Below are 27,769 nucleotides of genomic sequence, written 5' to 3'. Positions count from 1 at the left end.
AGAATCAGGACCTTCTCTTTCTTCAAAACTTGTCATTAACACAGAACTACTACAATATCTGGTGCTGTTACCTAGAAATAACAGTAAACTGAAGTATGTAGCTAGGCACAGCCATTAAAAATCCTATAAGATATGGGTTTAAGATTCACTCTAGAAGAGAAGGTCACCTTTTCATTCTGGGATGCTTTGGGATTCAGAAAGATACACCAAAACTACAAAGCCATCAGAAGGTACAAGGTAACTTTAGAATTTTCTTCAGAACTGAAACACTACTGAAAACTTATGCAAAGTTGAATGCTGCTGTTCATCCCCCAACAAAATATTTCATTCTCATTTCACTTTTGAAGCACAGAAGAGTTAATAAGCAACTACAAAGTTAACTGCATTCATAAACAAAATTTTGCATACATATTGAGATTCTATTCAACACTGATGAAATGAAACAGAAAATAAAACTAGTGATCTGCCAACAGAATTAAGCATATGAGGACAGGATAAAGTATACATGTTTTTATGGAATACTAAACTTTTGCCAATGAATTCAACGTACAGAACAAAATAGCTTTTATTTTTTGTTCTCGCAACTTGCAAAGACCTCTGCATATCGTATGGCAGAATAACTGTTGTGATTTTTCACCTATGTTCACAAGAGAAGAAATTTTATGAGAAGTTTTTAACTAGAAGAAAAGACACTGTGATCTACGAAGCTACTTATTTTTTGTCTAAATGAAAATCGTAATTTTCTCATATTCTACAGTTTAGTGAGATTCATCTAGGTGACAGACTTGTCTTCAATGGATGATAAAGAAAAGAAAGACTTCTCAGAAGGGATAGACATTTTAAGAAACCAATCAAAGTTTCTTAAGGAAGGAAGAATCTGCAAGTATTTGTGGATTAAAAACTGAATATAATCCAGCAATGTGAGCATGCAGGCCAGAGAGCAAACTGCATCCTAGGTTGCGCCAGAAGAAGTGTGTCTAGGAGGATGAGAAGTGTGTCTGTCCTTCTACTCTGCTCTAGTGAGTCTCCACCTGGAGTGCTGCACCCACCTCTGGGGCTCTCAGGATAAGAGAGACATGGACCTGCTTGAGAAGATTCAGAATAGGACCACAAAGATGATCAGTGACTGGAGCTGAGCTAATTGGCATTATTTATCCTAGAGACAGCAAAACTTCTTGAAGACCTTAAAGCAGCCTTTCAGCACTTAAAGGGGGCCTATAGGAAAGATTGGGACAGACTTTTTATCAGGCAGAGTAGTGACTGAACAAGGGATAAGGTTTTTAAATTGAAACAGGTAGATTTAGATTAGACCTTAGGGAGAAAATTTACCGTGATGATGGTGAGGCACTAGAAGAGGCTGACCGGAGAAGCTGTGGATGATCCATACTTGGAACTGTTCAAGGCCAGATTGGATGAGGCAACCTGGTCTAGTGGAAGTTGTTACTGGCACCGGGGGTGGACCTAGATGATCTTTAATTTGCCTTCCAACTAAAACCATTCCACGATTCTATGAAGTCTACTGAGTCTTTATAGTCTGAAGAACTCATAATCCAAACCAACCCTCCTCCATTTAAGCCAATATTTTCAGTTGTGTATTCTTAAACTCAGGTTGTATTTAGGCATTTGAAAGCAAAAGTTTTTATTTAACAGTTATGAAGATTTCTTTTTTGTTGTTGATCAACATTTCTGGAGTAAAAGCAGTTGTTTTCAATAGAGGAATATGAAATTACATATCTGAGTTCAGACATTAACTTTTGCACATTTTGAATAAAATAACAGGGACCATGATTAATAAACAGAAGTTTAACTCATGAGACATTAACTATCTACTGAAAAACCGAAGTGAAACTGGTTCCAATGAAAACTATAATTGGAAGTTCTATATGTGAAAGTTTTACTCTAGGTTTACAAGGAAGAAATTCTAAATCCTTTTCTGTGTTTTAGAAGACCTAAGCATTTCATAGAATCAAAGAATGATACAAGTTGAAAGGGATCTCAGAAGGCCAAACAGGGCAAACTCCTGCTTGGAGCAGAGTCATCTTTAAGATAGGTCCTCTTTCCATCACAAAATGCACAGTTCAGCAATGGCCTGGACAGGCCAGTGCTTCCTGGACAGGCCAGTGCTTCCTGGACAGGCTGCTACGACATCTGCTACTTGCTACAAATGAAAGCTGGAAGGAAAAGTTGCAATAATTTCTGAAGTAGTTGGTAAGACCAATTTAAGCAGCCTTTTCCATTGTTCATAAGAGTTGCTATTAATTTAGAGGTGAAATTTAAAGCTTTGGATGCTAATTACAAAGACAAAACAACTCAAGCTCATGAACTCTTACGAAAACAATTTTCTGTTTCCCGGAGTTACAATATGGTTTGAAAGAGTTTGTATGACACTGTAATTAATAAAGAGAGAAAAGGGAGGCTAAATGCTCATAGTAGTTTCTGGAAAGAAAAAGGGCACAGGAATCAGCTGGTTATTGTTCAATGATACTTAGAAATATCAGACGGCTGATATCTATGGAGATTGTAGAGATAAAAGATACAAACATTTGTCAGTTAAACATCTATCAGACCTACTTGGAGCAGAGAACTACCTGGTATCTGCTGATAAGTACAAAGGATTAGGAGAGACAAAAAAACATACTGGAGAAGGCTCAGAAGGAAGCACATAGATTTGCTTTCAAATCTGCAGCTGAAAAAGCTGGAGTTAAAGAGACAGAATGTTCAGATAGTGATTTCCACTAGTAAGGAGAAATGCCAGGCCAGAGTCAGCCTCTGCGTCCCATGCCTTTCCTGAAGACAGTGCTGAAATTCAAGCAGTCAGCAAAGGCTTTACCTACTGACTTTCTTCATTGAATCTATAACCAGAAATTTTCTTTCTTATCTCTCTTCCCTAGAGTGAGTGTTGATAAAGCAGCCCAAGACAGAGAAATTTCAATAGAGAAATGAGAGCTGCATGCTCATATATTACTCATGCTCACATGAGTGTCATTGCAAGACTTCAACTGCTGCTGTCTTTATTCATGGGGAGAAAACTACATCATCTTTTTGACTGAAACATTTTCAGACTTCCTAAATGAAAGTAAAACTTATTATTTCAAATCAACTTTAAATTTTCTTCAATCTGCAATGTGCCAATGTTCTTGGGCAACATTCTAAGACAGGAAGAACTATGTAAAATTTTGCTTAAAAGAAGAAATTACAAATGATAAGGCTTATTTAAAAAAAAAAAATCAAAATTACTAGTATTAAAAATTTTACTGATCATTTTAATGAAATTGTGATATGTGTGATCATAAGAAAGTAACACTGGAGTTCTAAGTCATGGCAACCTGTTATGAAATATTATTCTCTTACATTCTTAAATCAAGGTATTATATCTTTCACTAAGGTACAGTATACTGTGACACTGGAGGACAGATTAATTCATCTCAAATTCTACCTAAGAACTAAACTAACAGTTTCATTTCTAGGTAAAAATAATGGATTTTAGATTGGGTCAATATTTATAGTGTATTCATTTATCATAATAGAGGTTTCCCCATTAAAAGAGAATTTAAACAATTCATTGTGGTTAAAACTCTTTAACATATGCACATGCATATCTCCAAATATTTGAAGCTATATTATTATGCACCTGTATGTATACAAGTAATATATTTTTATTGTAAGATGCAGAGCTAGTATATATTGTACTTTAGACTGTGTCTGAACTTTATTAGCAGTGGCTGCACTCACTAATCCCTCCAGAATTTAATTGAATTTAACATTCCAAACCAACAAACCCCATACCAAACAAACTTTCAAAAAAGAGGAAAAAAATTAAAAATAAAAAACCCCAAACAGCAACAACTAAAAAAACAACCAAACCAAATCAACCAACCAATCAAAAAAACAAGCCCCCAAAATAAAATAAAAACAACCTCAACAACTTTGCAAATACATTTTCTGAAGAAACAGTGTGGACAACAAGATATATAATCTTCAGACACAAGAGAGGAATTTTTTAGGCATTTCACTAAACAGCTCTGTAATCTAGTTTCTCAGGACCCTACTACATACCTAAAAACTAGCTTAATTTAATTTCAAAAGGGGAAAACCACTTTTTATTGTAATAGAGAACACTAGTTTCCCACTGGATTAAGAAATACTGCCATAAAATCCAGTATCAGCAGAAAAGCCGCTCAAAATACAGATCAATTTCAGCTTTTTCTCCCTCTTTCAGGCATAATCATTTTCATGTCTAATAATTGAGAAACTAATTCTAAAAACTTGGGGCTTTTCTTTTTTAGTATTTTCTTATAAATTATCTAGAGTAATTTTTATGTAAAATTATTGCATACAGAAAAAATAAATAGTAGTAAATATTAGAAATCAAATAAATGGTTTATGCACAATTTCATCCATCTAAAGCAGTCTGTTGCTAACTCATCCTGTTCAAACACATCTTCATATAAGCCTTCTGTGTATGTCACTGTATAAAAAGTAAAATAATTGCACAGAGTTACCAAATTATAGGAAACTGAATCTTGTTAGTGTAGAAGGACAAAACAATATTTTCCCACATAGGATAGGTGAGAAACTAAAATCTATCCTCTACAGGATAGAGAGACAAGACAAAATTTTACTAATGTTCACTCATTTCTTTCTTCATTCTTTTCTTATTCAATACAATGAAAAATAACTTTAAATCCTGTATAAAGTATATTTCCCGTTCTCCTTACAGAGCAAATTTGTTTAAGTTAAAATTTTTATGGAAAATCAAAGAATAAAGAAGTAGGGCAATAATAGCTTGGAAAAACTTTTTCAGTACCCAAAGATTTTGAATGAAGACAGTAAAAAATAGGCAAAAAGATGCCAAAAATAACATAAAATGAAATTGTAAAAAACATCCCAAGTAATTATCCTTATGTTTTCAAGTTCTTACAGGTAGGACTTTAAATTATCTAATTTAGGGTCAAAAAAAAAGTTACCTTTTTTTTATTTATATACATAAACGTAGAGAACATTCAGTTAATCTGTGATTTTTTAGTAACACTTAAGATTTACATAGGGTTCACCATTTAAGATTAAAATTCAGCAATCGTGAACTAAGACCTAGAAGTCTATTATCACCTTATACAGTAAAGAAAAGTTCATGGAAGAAACACATTAGAGCATGGCATTGGAATTTATAAAACACTGTCTAAAAGAACTGCTGAGAAACATGGAACATATAAGTACAAGGAAAAAGAGTACCAGCAAGTTAATAAAGTGTAAAATAACATTTTCTTAAAGAACATGTTATGTTTACCCCTTCCAGCACTAAAGTTTTAAGACTTCTAAGGAGCTGCTGTGACTCTCTATTCCCAACCAAAAACTCACTTGTTTGATGCGGTCTGGATTAACAGTGGTCTGAGGCTGTAGAATGCTGACAGGCTCTGTCTTGGCCACATTCTGAGGCATTTCTCGAATCTTCTCTGCAATGAAGCCATGAACTGCATTTAGTGCTTCGACTGTTCCCTGGATCAGACACACCCGCTCTGTAGTACCTGCAAATACCAAAAGTTGATCTGAATGACATGGATTCTTCAAGATCCCACAAACTGCTTCAATTAGGGCACAAAGATGGCACTCAAAAGCAGTGTTGCAAAGCCAAAGAGCAATACCTTCCTGAAAGTAAACATTAGAGATTTCCTAAAGATAACATACTGATGATGTGAAGATATTTCAAACAACTCCTATTTGTGTAGATCCCACGATCACTAATTTCCCAAGTCAGCCTGGATAACATCAGTTAGAATACTCATAAGCTTCTTCCAAAATGAAATTGTTCTGCTTGTGCTACAAAAAATTCACACCACTTTTTATTTATTGATTTCTTAATGAAAAATATCTACTGAATGGCTAAAGATGGATCCAGAACTGTGGAAAAATACTTCCTTGATTTTTTTTTTTTTTTTTTTTTTTTTTTTTTTTTTTTTTTTTTTTTTTTTTTGTGCTGAGGCTGGTTGTATAGCAAAAAAGGACTATTTTATGTATTGGGACTATTTTACATATTGGGTTACAGCTTGATACACCCTCACTAATGAAATAATATAAACCCCCCAGTATTGATCCTAAAGATAAAAGTATGACATTTCACTGAAACAATCCATGTTCTGTATTCCACGTATCAAACCACTTAAATAGGTTGCAGAAAATCAATTTTGACTTGAAAAACAGGATCTAGCAGGACTTGGAAAAAAAAAATCCCCAACCCCCCAAAACTCAAAAGCAACTTTAAAAGGAATATTGTAGTTTCCAATTTCATTCTGCAGAAATACCAACACAAGACAACCTGCTTTAAAATTTTACATAATACATACTTTCAAAAACACATTCTTTACACTTCCAACATCCACAATGATTTTCATCACCTCACTGCTGCCTTCAAATACCAGTAGAATAGTTCTACTAACAGAGGACAATTATAACATGAACTACCAAGATAGTAGTGTATTCCTAAAAATATAACAATACCATAATACTGATTGTGTTGCAAAGATATGTCAGATGCATATGTCTATTCAATGTCAGTGCATATTTTGCTTCAAGACCATGGGGAGGGGGAGCAAAATAACAAATTTGAGCCATGGAATCAGCAGAAAAATAAATATATTAATTTTTTCTCTTGACATATTCCTAGTAAATACTATTGATAAGATCACAAATTAATCTTTTCTCATATAAAATTCATTCACTCTACCTATGAAAATGAAAATGACAATGTAATGATGTGGCAAATACTAGCAAGTTTGCAACAATTTCTGAAGTCGACAACATGTCAGTTGGCCTAATTTCCATTGTACAGTCTGCATGGAATCACATAGATTAGAGAAATGTACCAGAGTGGTAAGCAACCTCCTCCCTTCCTATCAATTTTATGTCTATATAATAAATTGTTACCAACTCATCTTAAGATATGCTCCTTACAAGAGTGTAACATAGGCTTTAACAAAGAATAGTATGGTAACCTTGGGAATTTCCAACAAAAAAATTGGGTTTTATTAGTAAATGCTCCTCACCTGCTTCTGTGGATGATCTCTAGCGTTAAATATTTTATTACCTAATGATGAAGGAGCACACTAAGAACCTTGATTGCTTTTAAATTAACATATTCACATATACTTAAAATCTGATTTTTATCTTAAGTATCATGCAATACTGAAATTCAACACTGTGGTAGAAGTGCTACAGCAAAAAACACGGAATAAGAAACTCAATTTTTCTCTATCAAAATATGTTATTTAAAAATAATGAAAATTAGGATTAAAATACATCAATCAGTATTTCAAAATATGTCAGATTATTAATCCTTCACACAAAATATAAAATTAGAATGCTTACAGTCTTAACAGCAAGTTAAAAAAATCTCCCAATCAAATGCATATTTCTCAAGAGGAAGCTTTTTAAAATATTTTTGTGACCTCTTACAGCATCTTTTCAACAAATCAACTTCAAAACACAGCTAATTTTCTTTTCCAAGTGCTCAATCAGAAAAGGGAGTTTGAATGCCATGAGTGAAAGTCACCACAGCAAATGAGACTTGGTTCCTAGACAAAGCTTTCTTAATGCCTTTTTTCTTTTTCCTACTTGGCGCCCTCCCCCTCTTGCAAACATTGCCTGTGGTTTCTGCGTAAAGCAATCCAGCTCAAAGAAAATGCTCTGGGGAGTCTTTACAAGGTAGTATTAATTGTCTCCTAAATGATGAGAAGTGAGGTGGACTGATCAATGCAGCTAATGCAAGTGTTCTCTAGGTCAGCAGACAACACACTGAAACAAAACACAGATCAGGTTACGGGTGAGCTACCGGAGCCTCATTCAGAAAGCACTTAACAGGGATGGCTTCTGTCAAAATACTTGAATGGAAAACAGTCAATGCTAAATAGGAATTTAGTTAGACCTGACACTAAGTGACTAAAGGGTATTTTGCAATCTGTGTGACTATAGAAGGTGCAGCATAATAAAAATATGACGTATTTCATACTCCAGACCAAACATGCTACATTTTAGTATGTATAAACTAGGATGTAGTAGCAGAAATCACTGTTCCATGAAAAAATCAAATTGTGCAAAACCACATTTCACACAGAGTAAAGGTTTTAAATTGCACATTTGCTTTGATAGCTATGTACACCAAAAAAAATATTAAAAATTAATAAAATGTGGAGAAATTGTACACCTATACAGTTTGGAATTGTCTCAATCTTTTGAAGCGATGTTGTCATATTCCTTCACAACTGTAATAGCTTTTCACTCAGATACTAGATTACAATAATTTACAAGAACTATGCAAAGGAAAAACTGCCAGCTACATGACCAACCTGTATGGCAAAAATAAACCTACAAATCGCTAATGCTGGTGAAATGTCTGTCATTTTAAGAGCTTTTAGACTCCATTAGAGTATGAATTAAAGTGTCAGATTGCTTGTAATTTTAAGTTAACAGTTTTATCTAATCCTTTTTTCATGTTTCTGTGAATGAAAACTCAGCCATCTATATAAATACTTTTTGTCACAAGATTTTCAAAATCTGCATTTAAAAAAACAGATCTAATTTCTGAAATAGCTGACTCAAAGAAAATCAAATTACCAAAAATCACTGCCCTTATTTAGGTTGTGTAAGCATAACCAATATAAAATTATTCTCTTTTTAAAAATTATTTTCAATTCAATTAGGTGCTAGGGTCATGTATTGCATACTGCCTTTTACATATGAAGACATAAAACATAGACAAGAGAAAAAAAATTTTGACACAGATAATGGTTAAATGTAGAATAGGTGATCATCATCCCTGTACATTAAATAAACCCTGAAACAATGTTTTTATGTATGTTCAATAACAACAAGGTCCATGCCAGAAATTTGCATGGGGCTATAAATGGGAAAAAAACTATCTGAAAACATGCTGTTGATGTTGCTACCATCATTTAATGTTTATTTTTTTCAAAGGAACTCAAGTAAATTACTTTTCAGCAAATGAAATGTCATTTCTTTCCCCTTATGTTAGAATCCAAATTCAATTTGAATGTGTGGGTTTTAACATTTCCTTATTAAATAAGAGGCAGAATCTAATTGCACAAAAAACTCCTGTCTGTACACTCCCCAAAAATTTATTTGTAAAACCATCAGAGAAAAAAGGAAATCTTTATCTGTTCTACAGTTCCATGGGAGAGGAAAGATAAACCATTTTGCAGGCATCACACAATTTAGAGGAAAGTAAGCAAAACCTTATTTCAATATCTAATAAATTAAGACTAAAACATAAACAGGCTTGCAATAACTCTATTTTAATAAATCATTTTTCCTTCTACCTCGTGTAACTATCTAAAATTTTACTTCTGGCAAATATCCTTGGACATCACGCTAACTTTTTCAAGAACTTCAAAACAATTATTTTTCTCTGAGAATGCTATTTACTTATTGGACAACTGATACAGCTTTTAAAGCAACCATTAGAATAAATGTCAGGAGATGCAACAGGATAAACAATAATGATGCTTTTGATGTTTGTATTTCTATACTTAACTGGCACACATCTGTACATAGTTGCCATTAAAATTTAAAATGCTTGCTTAAAGACTCTGATTCAATGAGTAGGAGTTCTTCTGTACTCACAGAAATACTAAATGTTAAACGTGCTTCTGTATTTCAGGAAAATAAAAAACATTTCTCAGCTGAAATGCTTTGGGGAATGCATGGTACCTTTCAGAAATCTCTGCGTTTATATGGGTCTATAAACTTTACACTGGGCTTTTACGTCAATCTTAAAGAGAATTTGAAAACCTAAAAAGCACAATGCAATAGCAGCCCAGGGTAATCCCAATACATACACTAATTAAATCTCCTTGTATTTTTCCAGTGTACCATGCCAGTTTCTTTGATACAAAAGAGAACCTGTGAGAGGAGCCAAAGTTAAAACCTTAACTAAGTGAAAGCTGCACTAGAGTCTCTCATCGGCTGATTTACACTAAGCTTGTTGTTTGACAACTCCCAGTACAGCACTCCACTAAACCCAATGTCCCATACATGTAGTTTTGTGACCCATGACCAGCTGGCTGGTAGAGTGGGATTCTATGTAACACCACACAGACTAAATCAGCCAAAAACTGATCTTGCAAATCCCTTGATAAAATAGGACTGTTTGACACCATTCCCAAGCAAACTAAAAATTGTCAGTAACTTGCTTAACATGAAATTCTGATAAACTCTTTCTTGGATGTAACATTTTCACTCTACGTTTGCATAAAGCCTCAGAAAATGAAGGTCAGAAAATAAAAATGTCTTTATTCAGATGCATTAGAAGTATCTCACAACACCTTAAATAGACATGAAAAACCTTTGCCATATAAATGATAAAATGTACAGTCTTAAATGCAACACATAAGAACATCCCAGAGATGTGTGAAGTGTTACAGAAATCTCAACAAGACAGTTTTCTCCTTCAGTTCTTATCTCTCTCCTATTCTTACCTTCTCACCAGAGAATTAACTGGTCTTAACATAGAGTCTGTACCCATATTCCTCACTGACAGAAAGGCATCTCTCAAAGCAAAGCCCGATGATCTCACAGACTTCCCAAACTGAAAGGAGAAACAAAGGCTGGTAGAAATTCTAGGGCTTTGATGTTCTGCTCTTGCTTTCATCCAGACAAAATAACTTTGGAACTACTTGCACAGAGCACTCACACAAGGGTGTGTTCACAGGAAGCCCTAGTACCCTTTGCAGAAGAACCCGACTGCTGAACCCCTGTTGATAACACATCTTTTCTGTGTGATATATGGACAGCCATGCACATACATGTGCACATACATATTCATACCCACATATATACCAATTTATTCTACTGTAATGAATAAGTAACAATATTGAAATGGATCAAGTTTAAAAATTCTGCAAAACTTATGTATGAATCCTCAGAGTTTTATGAAAACAAGTTTACAAACTATTGTGATTTGATCACAAGACTGAATTACATGAATCCAGGTTTACCATAGTTATGACTAAAGAAACAGATTATTCCCATGTGAGTGAGAAAGCATGGGAATTAAAAAAATTCAAACCTCATAACTATTAAAGGTTTAGAAGACATGATGATTCATCTTACAAAGAAAACAACCCTTTGAATATAAACTGGTCTCTTATGTATCAGCTAAGGCTTTGATGATGATTTCCCAGAAATTTAGTTACATAAAGAGAGATGAAGAATTACAAATTCTGTCATGTGTAAGAGACAGGATTACAACTACTTCTCTTTGTTTAAGAGTTATTCATTTGAAAAATAAAGGTTCCTCTGCTAATAGTGGTAAATGTCTCCAAAACCAAACTAAAAGGCCAGAGATTTTTTTCTTTCTATGGTTTTATGTAGGAGTGTTACTTAGATGAGAAATACTCAGAGAGAAAGTATATGTGCAAATTAATGCCTAAATGGCTGCAAAGAAAGTGAACATACTCTATGCTTTAGGAAAGCATGTTTCTGGAAAATAAAAGCTCTGGAAGTAAGAAAGCCCTCAAACCATGGATAGAAGCACTATATTTTTATTAATTTTGTTTTGGGAAATGTTTGTCTTAATATATTATTTGTAAAATTATCTATAACAAATGAACTACTGTTTACTCAAACTAAACCCACCTGATTGATTCCATCATAACAGTTACAATGAGAAAAAAAGGGGAATATAAAACATAGAATTTAAACAAAATACAAAATTGTTAAATTTAATCGTTATTTACATATTCCACCAATTAAAAAAAAAATCACATGAGTTCGGGTCCCCTAACTGCATGGTATTCTCTGTTAACAAAAAAAACCTGCTTCGTTTTATCTTCTTAACATTGGTAATATGGTTGATGGACTTCAATTCTCTTCTGATTTCTTTTCAAAGGGAAATGGGCTCACCATTAGAAAACTTTTTAATAATGTAATATAACAATTTGATTATTCAAGTATTTTGTAGATTATTACCAGTGCCTGGAAATTAGTATCAGTAAGCATCTAAATAAGTAAACATTTAATAAAAGTCCAGTAGTGAAATTTGGCATAAATGTGAAAGTCTATGATAAATAAAGCTTTCAAAATCATTAAAAAAAAGCACACACAGTACTACCAGAAGGCCATATCTGCTGGAGAAAATAAAGTAACTGACCTTATTTTTAGAAGACAACCACAGAACAGAAAGAAAAGAAATAGCATGTGTTTTTCAACATATCTGGAATGAATTTTTTTATTAACAAAAGAATGTGAGACTATTTTTTCCTGCAAAGTAATGTTCAGTTGCCAATTACTGCTTTTATACTATGCTATAGTAATATGAACCTTTGTTCATAATGCCTCCTACACGTACAATTACCAAACCAAAAGAAAAAAACCAACCATTTAAACAGTAAAATACATACTCCGAGAAATTGTAGGAACTGATACGTCTTATAATTTAGAGTGGTAATGGCTGAAACCACCAAGGGAGCTTTTCTCCTTAAAAATATTTCTCAAGTTCCATAGTTTAAAAGCCTGTGAAAAGATTTGGGAAACCCTCCTGGATAAGCTGAGCTGCTTAAGAAATCAAATCACATCATACAATCATTGCCATTTATTTGTTTAGAGGAAGCAAAAAACTTCAGATAAATGAGCTATAGTCAAAGTTTAGATTAGAAATTCTACAAAAATATTTGTGACTGCATGTATACTTTTTTCCATATATTGCAGACAAACACTGACAGTGATCAGGGCTCCCATTGCGATGCAGTCTGTTTGTATGGGCCTATTCCGGATGTGTGCTATAATGAGTGCATCACAATAGGAACCCTTACAGCACACATCTGGAAAAGGCCCATACAAACCACATTCTTTCTGTATCTAGCTCCTTTTTTCATCTCTAAGTGCTAGTCTAATTCCATGTTCTGCTCATGGTAGATTTTATATGCTGTATTTTTAATTAAATCCATATCTCCCCAGCAGCGGACTCTAGTTCAGGGTTTATATGGCAAGAAGGTAGGAAGAGTTTCTGACTACAGCTCAAACGTTCAGTCTGTCACACTTCTTTTTCTTTTTCTTCCTAGCTCCTTCCTGATTGCCAGACTGTAACCCTTTTATAGCATGTCCTATTGATTTTCTATGAATGACATTTATCTCCCACTAAATTTAGTTTCTAGAATTTATGCACTGGGTCCAATCTAGCCGATTAAGAAAGACAGGGACATCCATGAACAGTGCACCCCATCTGCCTTTAGATGGAATCATCCCAAAAAGATAAGAAGTTCTCACCCTTAATTATGCAAGAAACAGTAAGTATTAGTTTAGATTAGATGGAGGGCTCCTCAAAGGCTCACTACATACACGCATAACACAATACTGTTTTCCAGAGACAGCTACAACATAAATAGTGAATTGCTCTTATTACTAAAGCTATAATAACTACTATAGCAACATTTAAAACATTACTTGGCTATAGGAATAAAGCATTACATAAAATGATTTTGATGCAGTAAGAGGTAAGCAGAAGTTTAATGAAGAGATATTTTCCTCAAAAACAAATGTTACACTAATTTCTGCCCACCAGAAGATTTATATAAATTCATAAATATTTTGTCATGTAATATGTCTACAATAAAAAGGAGTAGAAAATGTTATGTAGGCAGAACTATTTCTAAATAACTGTTTCTAAATAGAGCTTTTTCACAATTTCTTGCACTGGATGACAGTTGCTCTTTCTCTATTTTTATAGTTACACATTCTTTTTTCCTAAGCACTCAAAAATTCCGGCTTCACAGGTATTTGCTTAACTATTTTCATTCTTGTACAAAATTACTTTTAAAATGGCCAAGGTAGATATAACAGCTCTGGGAAGTTTGTACCAATGAGAATCAGATGAACAAAAGATCTCCTGCCAGTACTGACTGAGCCAGACAGGAGCCTTTTTAAAATGCCACTCATTTTGTGACTATTTTCAACTATTCAAAAGAATAATGCAATAATTTAATGTTTACACAATTGGTACAATATTTCAATGTGTTTATTATTTTTATTATTGGATTTGAAGGAAGGAATCTGCATCTCAAAGGACTCCAAGGCAGAAGAGTTTTTCCACTGCTGTTTTTCAAGAGTCACCTCATGGGCTGGAATTTCTAATTAATCTGAGTAAGTTACTGATGCTCAGATACTCCTCCATGGATGTGCTGTGCAGTAACACAAGAAAAACTTTACAGAATTAAGAACCTCACTGGTTCTTCTCCTCAGTAGACACAAAAGTCAAGTTCACCTCTAAAAATCACACTCTCTACAGATACAAATACATGTGAAATTGTTTCCTTTCTCTATTTGCTTGAGAGCTCATTTTATAGGACAGCAGCAAACTTATAAATGAAGAATGTGAACTTCAAGAATGGTACTTTATCTGTGTTAACTACCTGTATGAATTCTGTACAAGGAATGGCCCTGCTCTTGACAATCTTTTAAGTCTGTTCCTTTCCTTAACACTAAGCCAGGGATGCTCATAAAGCTTCTCTACTTCAGCAGCAGAGGAGCAAGTACACATGTTGGGGATGGGAAGGAAGGAAGATGCAGCTGCTACCCCTCTGCTCTTCCCTTTTCCTCCAACTGCAGAACTTCTCCCTTGCTTCAGGAGAGAAGTTGAAGCTCAGTAATTCTGATGAGGGAAGAGACAAATACTGACACCATTCCAAAGCTCCCATACCACTTGGTACTACAGGATTTAGAGCCTTAGGAATAGGCACTCCTGCAGCAGGATCACATTGGCCAGCGAGAGCTGGGTTATTAAAGAGCATTTATGCTTACAAAAACTTATGATCTCTTATCCCTAGAAATAACAGCATCAGAGTGGGTGGTAGTGCTCTGATATGCTTTTTTAATATTATTGTGACAGGCTCAGATGGCATCATTTATCCAAATAAAGTATAATTTTTCACATTCATTAGCAAGCCAATGAATGGCAGTAATGTACGTTAAGCAGAACATGGGTGTGCAAATGCTCTAAAGCATTTATCTGCCTGAGGGGCCTAACAACCCTTTGCCTATTCTTTTTTTTTAACCCTAAAATTACCTGCCACCTATAATGACTTTTTCTTGCCCTCAAAACTTAATTACTTGTGGAGTCTTTCAGATCTTCATTATTCACTAGCCATGCTCACACATCCCTTTTGGGGAAAAAAAAAGAAAAGGTGTCTTTGGATTGTGGAGAGAAGACCTAGAAAACATTAATCTGTGGAAAAGGTGCAGTACTGATGGCTTTCTAAGATTTGGAATGCAATTTAAATGTTAACAATGTGCATTTTTAAGAGTACATTTTAAGTGTCAGTAAACAGAGAAAAGCAGTTAAATTTTCACAATATGAAAAGTGTCCTATGAAAATAAATTTAATGGGAAGATTAATTTTAAAATTTGTACATCCAAAGCACTGGCAGTTGAAGACTTTTAGTAACTCTTCACTAACACTATTTAACACAAAAGGAGTTGTCAAAATTGTCTAACAGGAGAATTGACGGGAAACAGCAAAACTTGAGGAAAAGGCAGGAGAAGAACTGGCATCAATCAAATAATTTACAAAGGCAGAATTCCTACCAGTCAGTAATACATTCTGATTCAAATATACAAAAAATAAATATACCCCAAAATAAACACAGCTCGACTTTTTCAATTAAAAAAATTTTAATCAGAAGAATGATTGCATATAAGCATATCCATGTTTTATGCCTTTTTTGATGCAGGTATTTGAAATACGTCTAGCACATGTTTCTGGGTGCAAATAAATACAAAGGACATTAAAAATTGTTCCCTCAAGTGAAACAGGTTCAACTACGAACAACTACAAATGAAGAACTGCATACTACTTTAAGGCAAAAGCCTAGCATGAAGCATTTATTCTAGTCTAGAAATTAAAAAGTTGCAGTAAGTAGTTTCTAATCACAAACAGAAACAAGAATAAACAAAGTGAAAACCATCCACTGATATCTTGTAATTTTTGAGATGATATTTCACAGCTATAGACAGCAATATTCTTTTGTGAAACTTTAATTAGTGCCTATCCAGAACAAGGCACAGACTGAAAAAAGCTTCATTAATAACAACATATCCTCTGTTTTAACAGCATAGAGAATGTTCCTAATGCAGTTATTGACCAAGTGTATCAGAATTATGTCAGATTTTAAAATCTGCCTGTTTTTCTCCAAATCTAATTTTAGGTTTCTCTCTTCGAAACTAATAAACCAGCCCAAAATAAAAATGAAATTCCTATTCATTCTGAAATCTTTTTTAGCACTAAAGAAACATGGAGAATTGTAAAATATGTATAGTAGCTTAATAATAGACTAATACATCCTAAAATGGACAAAAACCCAAATGCAGTAGAATCCTTATTCTTTGGTCATTCATGAGATTTTGCTTTAATTCAAGGAAATTATTTTTGCCCATTTGAAAAAGAATTTACTAGCCTAATTAGATTTTTTAATCTTCTCTCAAACCATTTAATCCATGGATTGTTTACTCCTGGATGATACAAAATGCACTTTTAAATTTTTTTTTTTTCTATTAGGAAAAAGCAAGATCAGAATCACGACAAAAATAACATTAAAAAAATCCAAATAATTTCATGATGCTGGAATTAATAAAGCCTATTTCCCTACAGATTTCCATCTTTTTAAGGTAGGAAGATGCAGTCTCTGACAGAAGCTTTTCCCAAAGTTGTCTGGGGACAGCAAATACAGGCATAAAGGAATGTGTTCCTTTAGGAGAGGATTTCATAACATCAGGCGAGGTAACATCGAGACTAATCAAACAAGTCAAGTGTCTTGTTTAAAATTGTCCTTATTATCATTCAGAAGCAATATTATATGCATACATTAATTTAAAAAAAATCAAAATTCAACTATTATGCATTTGTGTATTTAGCCCTTTTGTATGTTTTTGATAAACTAGGAATGGTACATTTTGAACATTCCTTTCGATGAAGTGTGTAAACCTTCCTTACAAATAGTGCCCTTAGAAATATGTTTACGAAACAGAACACAGGTCTTTAAAGGAACTCTTGCAATTCTAATTCCTCCTGAGTACTAAGCAACTATACTCTGTCAAATGTAGAAAATGGATATTACTTCTACTGAATTTGCATTTCCTGCTCAGAACACGTGGTGGAATATTTTGTGTGCTGTGATACTTACATTCTGATATCAAGATCACTCTGAATTGTATTCATGACTGCTATATTCAAATAGGAAAAATTATGAGATCATAATCATAGCTCTCAATCCCGGCATTATTCCCAGCTTTTCGTACCACTCCTAAGAAAATATATTGCAGACTGCAGGGTTCTATATATTGTCAAATGATGGAAACAATAGGAAAAAAGGTAGCAAGTAATAACTGAGGTACTTAGCAAGTACAAAGGAAATAAAAAATTATTTAATAGGTCAATACCAAATTGAACAAATAAGAGGAAGAAATAAACACTTTAAACAGTGGATTGAATAACTAAATTATGAGACATGCAAATGAGGTTAAATGTAAGTTTTCAAATACAAGATAAGTGAAAAATATATCACATGACTGTTGATTATGATGCACCTAGTTATTTGGTCCTTTTTAATTTCTACACTGTTTTTCACTGCAGCATTTGGTGTAATGCTGCATTCTGTTTGCCTTAGTAATCATGAATATTACATGCATTGCGCTCAGTTTTAGAGCAGGAGCCTTTCTATATTTGTATGTTTCTTGTTAACGTACTATGGAATTCAAAACCTATGGCACTTTGGGACCTTAATTTAAGCCTGTGGCAATGAAGATGCAGCTGTTCATTTATAAGCAATCATCACAGATATAGACGTTTTAAGATTAAATTTGAAAAGCCACTTTCCCAAACTTTTAAAATTATTAAATTATAGCAGAATCAGTGCTATTTTTATTGAGAATTATTTTTACTCGTTAAGTTTTTTCCAAGTTTAAAATCAAACCAAAGCAATTTTACATAGCATTCCACCTGAGCTTGCACCACGTTAGAATTGCAGATTAAGTATCAGTATTTGATTATTTTTGTAATGTTTACTTCTCACATACATAATTATAATATATCATCAACCATGACCCACTCAAGAGTCTTTTGAAGTTGGCATTATAAATTTTATTCTACATTCACCCAGGTGCAATTCAACACTGCTAGCACAATTTATTTAAATGAAACTTCTATTATTGAATCAAATAATTATAAAGTAGTGTTATTTATTGGTCTTATAGAAATGCCCTAAATAAATAAAGTTATAAACCAAGCAGATGACTTTATCAACATATGAAACGTACATATCTGTTGACATCTACAGACAACATATTAAAGGGTCAACACTGATCAAAGGTCTGGAGAATCTCTTTTACAGGGAAAGGCTGAGGGAGCTGGGCCTGTTCAGCCTCAAGAAGAAATGAGTGTGAGGGGACCTCATCAGTGTGTCTGAGCGTCTAAAGGAAGGGCGTCAAGCGAATGGATCCAGCCTCTTCTCGGTGGTGCCAAGTAATTGGACCAGAGGCAATAGGAAGACAAGCACAGAAATTTCCACCTGAATGTGAGGAAGAACTCTTTACTGTGAGGGTGTCTGTGTACTGGAACAGATTGCCCTGAGAGGCTGTGAAGGCTCCCTCACTGGAGACATTCAAGAACCATCTGGATGCAATCCTGTGCCATGTGCCCTAGGATGACCCATTGCGGTCCCTTCCAACCTGACTTATTCTGTGATTCTGTGAATGTGTTTTTTTAACTGACATGATAGGATAGCTGTGTACCTGTGCTACAAGTTACTTTTTCAAACAGGATACTCTATTTTATAGGATTAGGACAGTAATCCAGGGTGCAAAGGGCTGATCATGACGGAGTCTAGAAACTCTCTGAATTAGTGCCAAAGCTAAATTCTGTGGCTAAAGTCCAAAGTTCTGCTGTGTTAGGTGGCAACACCATGGAAAGCTTTGCAGGCAAGCTCTCAGGGCACTGTCAAGATGATCAGTAGACACTAATGAAAGTAGCATTTTCAGATGGCTGATAGAAATAGTATCATATTACCATGGCTCTCTTTCTTGATAGTAACAGGAAGTCTCCCTAGGTGTGTAGAAGCAGTGGTGTTTAATCCCTCCTTAATATTTTGTCCTGAGTACAGCCTGTGAAAGCAAGTTTCGTCTCCAATGGATACTATAAGGTTCAACAAGATATTAGTCGTTACAAATGCCCAAAAACTGTTAGACATGAAACTTATTTTCCTCTTTCATTCCTCTTCCTTTATCCCATGAAATTTTTCTCTTCATTAAAAAAAATTAATATCGGAAGGCAGTGTTTCCTAAAGCAAGGTAGGCCTCCCGAAAGACAATCACCCAGGTTTTGTGATTTTCCTACAAAGAAGTAGCTCTAGTTTCCTTTCCCTACAGATCTAGCCACTGACATGAAACTCTGCAGCAAAAATCCTCAAGGAAATGCAAGTAAAAATTACAAAGTTTTCCAAAGCAGACAGGCTCCTTTCAAATGCAGTTTCACCTTTTCCTTGCAGACACACTGGGGACTTCCTTCAGTAACACCAGACAGAAATAAAACACAAATAAATGTGCAAAGACCAGAAAGGAGTGTGGTATAAGCTGTTGGTTAAGAAAAATGGTACCATATGTGTGCAACATCTAAAACCATATGATCTGGGCTTCTGTAGATGCCACAAACTCAAGTAGGTGAAAATTTCTGAAGTAGGGTAGGCTAGGATTTTCTACTGTTTTGTATGTTTCCCAGAGCTCTCCCTTTTCTACCCTGAAGAAGCTCTCCACAGTGGTGGCCAAAATCAGAGAGAACAACTGAAAAGACACCTATTTTTTTTGTACATTTATTTACACTGATGAGCAATCACCAGGAGAACTGCTTTCTCACAATCAGCTAAGTAATACTTAGGCAGCATAAAAGATTCACAACTATGAAGACAGCATTAGGAGCTGAACGCCTAAGAGCTGTATTTCCTTATTTGTTATATCCCAACCCCTGACACATACAAGTCAGAATACAGGTAATTAAAGATTCTGTACCTCTCAAAATATTAGCAAGACACACTATTTTGTTGTATTAACTGGAGGTAGGTATTGCTCACATTATTAAAGACTGTTTTGTACGTTATGTATTCAAAAGAAATCTAAGCTTAAAATTCATGCTTCAACTTTGTCTTTTCCTGATGTGTATATAGAACTTTGTAGATATACACTCTGACAGAAATTTATTTCAGTTTTATTAATGTTAACATCAAAAACTTTAAATGCCACATATCCTGCCGACTGATTTATGCAAGTCAGACTGCTTCAAAGTTCTGGCTCATTGATGTAAATTTTATTTTCCCTAATCAATTTTATTACTTTGTCCTGTTAGAAGTGTGTTTCTTTTCAAGTTGACTCTAAATCGAATATCTTAAAGGAAACCCCCTCAAGATAATTCCCTGATGCAGTCACAACAAAGTGGTTATAGTGGTAGCATGTAAATGACTACAATGCTGATGCTCACTCCAGAAACTGTGAAACATCACCTGACTTCTGTCAGAGTGAAGGACTTGGTAAGAAATTGTAACATGCAGAAATTTTATGTGCTAGTGGCAATTAGAGGTCATTGTTCCCAACTAGGAATTTGAACCCTGCTCAACTATCTAATACAGACCTACCCACAATGCAAGTCATGAAAAGCTCCTAGGAAATGTGCATCTCAGATCTCCAAAGTGATAACCTAACAGAAAGGAACCAAAAAAGGTCTTCCTCTCCCCTCTGGGTCTTTACATGAACAGGCAAATCTAGCTTGAAGTAGTCAAGGTTTTTCCATCCATTACTCAATAATATCTTCTAAGACAGTTGCTATTCAAAAGCTTAGGGAATAAGTTCTAAGTTGTGGTGTGGCTGAAAAGCCCTGAAAAAAAAAAGCAGCCTGCAGGAAATCCAGAAAGACAAACCTCCAGAATTTAAAAAAGATCACCAATGAGGCCGGCTTGCCTTTTGGGAAAAGTTCTGTATCATGTTCACTCACAAGACAGAGATATTTAACGAAAAAATTCAACTGTATTCTAATCATAAACTAGAATACCCACAGACATCGCTGGCCTAAGACAGCAAGGATTCACAACAAACTTTTGTGCTTACAGTATTTCTTACAGTATGCAAGATAACAGTAACTTTTCTAACCAACACTGCAGTATCTCATCTAACAGGTCACCTGGAGGATATGGAAAAGTAGAATGAATTACAGTTCACTGAAAATCCACCATAAAGGATTCAGACAATTTTTTGGGTTGGTTTTTTTTTCAGTATCACAAAAAGAATAATATATTCTTTAGATCTTGGAGGTTTATTAAAGCAAATGGATGTCAAAAAGAAAGTAGGCCAATCAAAAATAAAAAGGATGAATGTAAGGCATTGCTTTGTCCATAGGGAAAGAGTTATTTTTATATCATTTTATATAGTTTTTTGTTTTATTTTTATATAATTTACATACATATAGATACATACATACCTCTCTAGAAATATTTTGTAAGTAAAAAAAGGGCTGCTGTCTACATTTCTTTAAATCTTTAACATGAATGGCCTAATAAGAAAAATAGATGCAGAGAGATAGAAGCAAAAAAATGCAAAAAAACGATAACACATACTTGATAATGTTAATGTCTCAAGTCTTTTCATATCAACCACCAGGGATTCTTGCAAGTACCACTATTAAGCTCCACTGTCATTGTCTCTGACTAAGAAGTATTTAATATAACAACTAAAGGGCAAATATAGAAGCAAAACAGCCCAGTAGCTGCCACTGCTCCTTCACTCTGCCTAAAATAAATAATTGGATAGGACATGATTAAACAGAATTACGTTAACGAGTATAGTTTAGATGCACGTATTTTCATGCATATAAAGAGGCAATGCCATATCGTCTCTGTGAGGAAGTCACCTTCATTTGCAAGGATGTGAATTTGAGCCACATAGCTCCTCAGTGGATCAAAATTAAAATGGAAGGAAATCAATTTTGTAATTATTAATATAATAGACAAGAACTAGGGTGGTGAGCCATCAATTCTAATTAAAGGCTGCAATTAAAGGATACTTCAATCAATCATCTCTCTGAAAGTATACTCTATTGATTGCTACATTAATTATTAAAATCATATTAAAATAAAATTCAGATTTAGTTATCTGCCAGCTACTTCAGGATAATATTCTGAGTCTTACAACTAAATGAGTGACATCATAACTAGGACTAAAATTTCTTTTCTTTTTTTTTTCTGTAAAGAATCCATAGAAAGGATACACAAGAATTTTACTTTCTGACTCAGTCTATTAACTCCCCATGGCAGTCCTTTAGGACTTTATTTTCCTCCCGGTATTTGTCAGAATACCTATTTGTGTCTCGTGTACTTCAAGTATACATATATATCAAACAATCCTAAACTAGGTATTTTAAGAACTTTTGACACAGGTAAAAGCAAGACCTGGTTGTATAAGTAATGGGGAGAAATGTTAAAACATAACTCATGATTTTGCAGTTCAAACTGAAATGAAGATAGATGAAAAACAGAGTTCATAGTTAATGGCAACAATGAGGTACTTGACTCAGTCATGTTTTATGTTCCTGTGAAGAAAAGGAACATAAATAAGAAAGTAGTTGAAAAGAGGAAGATAATTGAATCCTGACCACAAAATTCAAGTTAAAGGCAGTCTCCGTTAAGAAAAACACAGAAAAGATTGAAGTAAATAGACTGTAAGAATCAAAAGAAGGCAAGTTATGGGTGGGCCAAGTAGGAATTGTGAAAAATTCCATCCCACCTTAGTCCTTCCATAAATGTCTTTTTACTCCATTATGATAAAGCCATAAAAAGCCGCTTCCTGAATTGTTAAGTACGTATGTTATCGGTATTATCTCATACACTTTCTTAGTATCTGCAGTTAACATAATGACAAGAAAGTAATTTACAGTTGCAATCCTCTTGATTTCAACTGCACAATTACAGTACCTAGTGTATCAACACAATTGCTTTGTTACCTTATCCAAACAATCCCTAAAGTGTTATTTAAATGTTACCTGAAACGAAAAGATTGCCAGATGCTTTCAAAGACCATAGGCCCTTGACATTGAAAGAGCTGAGCTACAAAAGCTAAGACTATCTATAAAATCTTGAATTTGTAAAAACTTGTTCCAAATTGTCGAATTCCACAGCTAATTTTCAAGTTGATAATTGTATCGGCAGGTGGCCAGGCTACAGAAATCTATGAAGTTATGACTGCCACCCACTGCTCTGCAACTATGGCCTGTAATCAGGAGAAAAAAAAAAAAATTAAAAACACAGGAAGGGAGGAAAGGAAGAAAAAGAAAGGAAAATTTTTTATAATAACTATCTTATTTTATTGATCCATTGCTTATGCTAACAGAAATGTAAGCATAACCAAAATCTAGAAGCTGAAAATTCCAGCTACTTCTTCGAAAATAAAGATCAAACCTTACAAAATAAAGTAAGGTTTTAACAAAAGAATTTAACTAAATATCTATCAATCAAACTTGCTTCTCTTAATTGTGTTCCACCAACCTTAGCTTCCTTTGAAAGTCAAGTAAGTAACAGCAGGCGATAGCAGCAGGTGAGAGGGAACAGGCGATGGCAGCAGGTGAGATTCACCATAGGTGTCGTGCAGCCTGGCTGAACGCACAAACACAGGTTTCAAAAACCTGCTCTTGATTTAGACTCGCTGGATTCAGTTTACTAAAATCACTACAAAGCCAGGAATTTTTCCTTTGAGAATATATCTCTTCAGAAGGCAGAAATTTCCTAAAATATCTTGGGAAATTAATTAATTACCTTCAACCTGTTATACTAACCTTTTATAATAAAAGTCCACATTTACACGGTGTTAAATTCTTTAAGATTACATGCACATCAAATAATCTAAACACATTTAACAAAGACAAATATAAAGAGTACTTCAAGGGAAATTATCTGTATGGCTTTATGATTTCAGACAAAATATTTCACAATGAATATCAAAAATGTTCCAGGTCACTTATCCTTTGAGGTATCTATTTAGAAAATTTAGGCAGTAGTTGATGGCAACTAAGAACTCTTCTTGGCAACTTCTTTTTTTTAAATTACCATGAGTTATCACTGCTTACAAAAAATCACTAAAGATTAGGAAAATACAAGCATAATATTTATTATTATAAAGACAACCACAATAATATATTGAAGTTTTTTGCAAGAACAAATGCACTGAAATGAAGCTAGCTATTAAAATTCCTTGCCAGTGTGGGAAGAGTGTTTGTACATTTATATAAAAACAGCAAGCTCAAAAAGTATCTTTAAAATAATTACCGGGGGGAGGAAGAAAAGTATTACAATAAAGCAACAACTAAACAACTATTATCAATTTATGCAGCAGGACTATTCTGGTCCTCCAAGTGCCTCAGACTACTCCAGGGACAGGATTTTAAGAGCAGTTACATTTGTACAGTAACTGATGCGTTCAGTTTTCCTCACAACAGTGATTAAAATGGCTCAGAGAGAGTTGTCGTGCTGAATGCAGTTAATCATCGAGGATTAGGCAAGCTAGCTTACAAAATTATGGCTTCTGCTATCATATGAAATTACTTTAAAAAATTAAAACTCTACAAAATCTGATTGCACCAGTTATTGGCAGCCCTCAAATTTGACTGACTTTGCCATGAGATGTAGGCTTCCCAGTCTTTAATAGACTGGGAACAAAATCCACTTACCAAGTCTTACTGTAAATTTATACCCTCTGTACATGATGCCACTAATATTTTTACACCTCATTAAACAAAGCTTTTCTTTGTTTGGCTTTTTTGGGGGGTTTTGTTTGGGGTTTTTTGTTTGTTTGTTTTTAAAGTCACTTTTGTTTTGTTTTTTTTTTTAATCAACCACAGTTTTTTACAAAACTATTTTTAAAGCTATTTCTACAATAACATTAATTTTCAAAGATACAAAATCACAAAGTTTGGTACTCACATTATAAGCAGAGCCAGAGAAAGTATTAAAACCAGCAGCAATGATTCTTATATACTTTTCTTTTTGTCTTTGAAAACCAGTATCTTTTATGCTAGGAAATACTGCACATATTTGAGTATAATTCTTACCAAAATGCATTTTAAAGCAGGTTTGTTATGTTACAGTTAGTTTTAAAATCATTCACTTTTGGCAACTGTCTTTTTGTAAGTGTACTTGCCAGAAATATACAGACTATTACTCTTTACAGCTCTCTTATTTGGATTCAATACTATTAATTTTATTTATATTCTGTTTATTGTTCTTAGCCATGATATACAGTACCTGTCAATATTAAACTACACATTGCCAGTTTTTTAGCTTATTTGCCACACCAATTCATAAACTTCTATCTATTTTAGCCTCTATATGCTACTGTCTCCTAAAAAATACCAGCATTTCTAGATTAAAACACCAAAAGCACTTTACTAGAGCAATTAAGACTACAAATTTTTTTTTGAATGAAGACTTCACTGGATTATTTTGATAGAAAATGAACATTTAAAATTAGAAATTACTATATTTAAAAATAGAATAAAACCAGATCTTATACTATCATAAAACAGTATTTTTTGGTTTTGTCCTGATTATATATAAACAATATCTCAGCTCTCGGCAAACAGACTGCTAGTAGTGGATTGTTACACTATGGATGTGATAATCTCTATTTACTACTTGAAGTAGTGCAGTGAATGAAAACAGACATTGAGGAGAGCTTTACTTTTTGGAGATTACTGCAAAAAATTAGAGCATTGATGAGTTTATTAATAATAAAATGCAAAAATCCACTAATTTGGCATGCAGGTTGAAGGTCCTGGCAGACACGTATAAGGAGACTAAAACAGGACAAACAGCTAAATCAGTTATTACCCCAGTTGCACACAACCCCCTTCTGACAGATGCTGCTGCCCCTGAAACAGCGGCATCTGATCAGATTAGAAATGAACTCCTGAACCTTCAGTTTTCAGCCTGATAGGTCAGGATAAGCCAAAACTGGAAATGTTTTACTCTAATATGCTGGGCTGAAACCTGTGGTAGTTCAGGAGTTGATCTGCGATCATATGTCCTGTCTTGAGGACAGAAAAGTCCATTGCCAGGGTTGCAGGCAGCAAGACCTTAGAGGTGTGATTTGTAACCATGGGCCATGTGTCTGCCAGAGCATTCATATGAAAGAAACATTATAAATACATATATAATCGGAGTAAACACTAGAAATATAACAATTACCATAGCAGTTAAAATTACGGGTCTACCAAATCTGATGCCCTCTTTCCAGAGGTGATTGTTGTCCAGCAATTAAAAGGTAAGCATAAAGAAACCCTATGTAAGGAATACATGAATTCCAATCAATTTTAATATCATATTTTTTACTACTGTTTGCCTAGACAAGGTAGCTTAACCAGATCCCTCTCTACACATTTAAACATACATCATCTCACCAACAAAATACAAGCATTCTTTGATTTTTACACATATGGATATCTGGAGCTTTCTGGAAGAGAATTTAAGACCCAAATTAAACTTGAGCTAGTGCTTAATTTGGAAACACTCAGAATGAGATGAAACTTGTTTGAGAACTTACAGAGTAAAAACTGTGTGCAAAAGCTGTGTATCCAAGCAGGGGTAAAAGCTAAGTTATAGATGCTGTACTCCAAGGCTCCATTCAAGAATTTTTTTTTTTTTTTTAATTTTTGATCCTTTAGGCTTTTTCTTTTACAACAGACACAATGCAAGCTGTGATTTAAATTTCTTTAACTTAAGAAACATTATTGAAAGTTTACTGCTGTGTACTTCACTGCCCACCTTTATTAAAGTAGCTCTCCACTGTATTTTATTCTTACTTCAGCTTTGGAAAGCATCAACCCAAGTATCTTAATTTATTCAGCTAACACTATGAAATATATATGAATCTGAAATTTCAGGAGGGTGAGGAATGTCTTTAAATCTTTGAACCACAAAAGTGTTCCTGTGAAATGAACTTCAGGACCAGTGAATGTAGATTTTGCTTATACTCGTACACCCGAGCAGAAGTGTGCCCGTAGCAACAATCATTTTTCAAAGCACATTGAATTTAAGTATGCCCTGACAAAGGACTGTAAAGGGTCAGATTTTGTAGAAAAGAGTTTCAGTGGTCTAAACAATGAACTCATTCCCTATCTGATATTATCTCCAAGCCTATTCAAATCAGTTAGCAGGTGTGAACTAACTACTATAGCATATGTTTCCTGTTGAGCTGCCTTTTGTTCATTTCTACATTATCTATAGCATATAAACAATATGTGACTCATACAGCCATTCATCCATTAACAAAAAAACCCCAAAAACCAAACCTTAACCTCCAACTTTCTACAACTGTACTTAGTTCTAACATAATAGATAAAGACCTATATTTAATGGCCACATATTTTTCCTGATTTATGGTAATGGTTATTTTTGATCTCACAGAAATATGTCTGAGAAGTTCTGCCACAAAATAAAAAACACAAACGCTAAAACCACCTAAAAATAGCTGCATTTTCACAGAGGTATGATTCTATAGTTCTCAATTTAGCGGCATTCAAACAATCAGGTAGTTAGTTTTAAATCATATCAGTAAATTAAAGAAATGCAATCTGATTAGTGCAATATGCCCAAGTGATTAGAATGAACACAGATTTTATACATGCCCTACTTTCCTTCAATGGACCAAGGTATTAATTTCTTTTTAAAGGAACAGTGATTTCTTT

The 27,769-nt window shown here is 34.1% G+C and overlaps 1 protein-coding gene across 5 annotated transcripts in view; it reads right to left on the bottom strand.

Annotated features, from left to right (window-relative positions):
* Window positions 1–27,769, bottom strand: part of NOVA1 (NOVA alternative splicing regulator 1) — a 147,292-nt gene that overhangs the window by 34,105 nt on the left and 85,418 nt on the right. For all 5 annotated transcript variants that reach the window (XM_039552573.1, XM_039552574.1, XM_039552576.1 and 2 more), the window contains one exon: window positions 5,359–5,525. In XM_039552573.1, the coding sequence (XP_039408507.1) occupies window positions 5,359–5,525 (167 nt within the window). The remainder of the gene's footprint in view (window positions 1–5,358; window positions 5,526–27,769) is intronic.

This window comes from Corvus cornix, chromosome 5 (genome assembly GCF_000738735.6).
Source record: "Corvus cornix cornix isolate S_Up_H32 chromosome 5, ASM73873v5, whole genome shotgun sequence".
Lineage (NCBI taxonomy): Eukaryota > Metazoa > Chordata > Aves > Passeriformes > Corvidae > Corvus > Corvus cornix.
The sequence above is the reverse complement of the archived record's forward strand: the minus strand, read 5'-3'. Positions and strand labels throughout refer to the sequence as shown.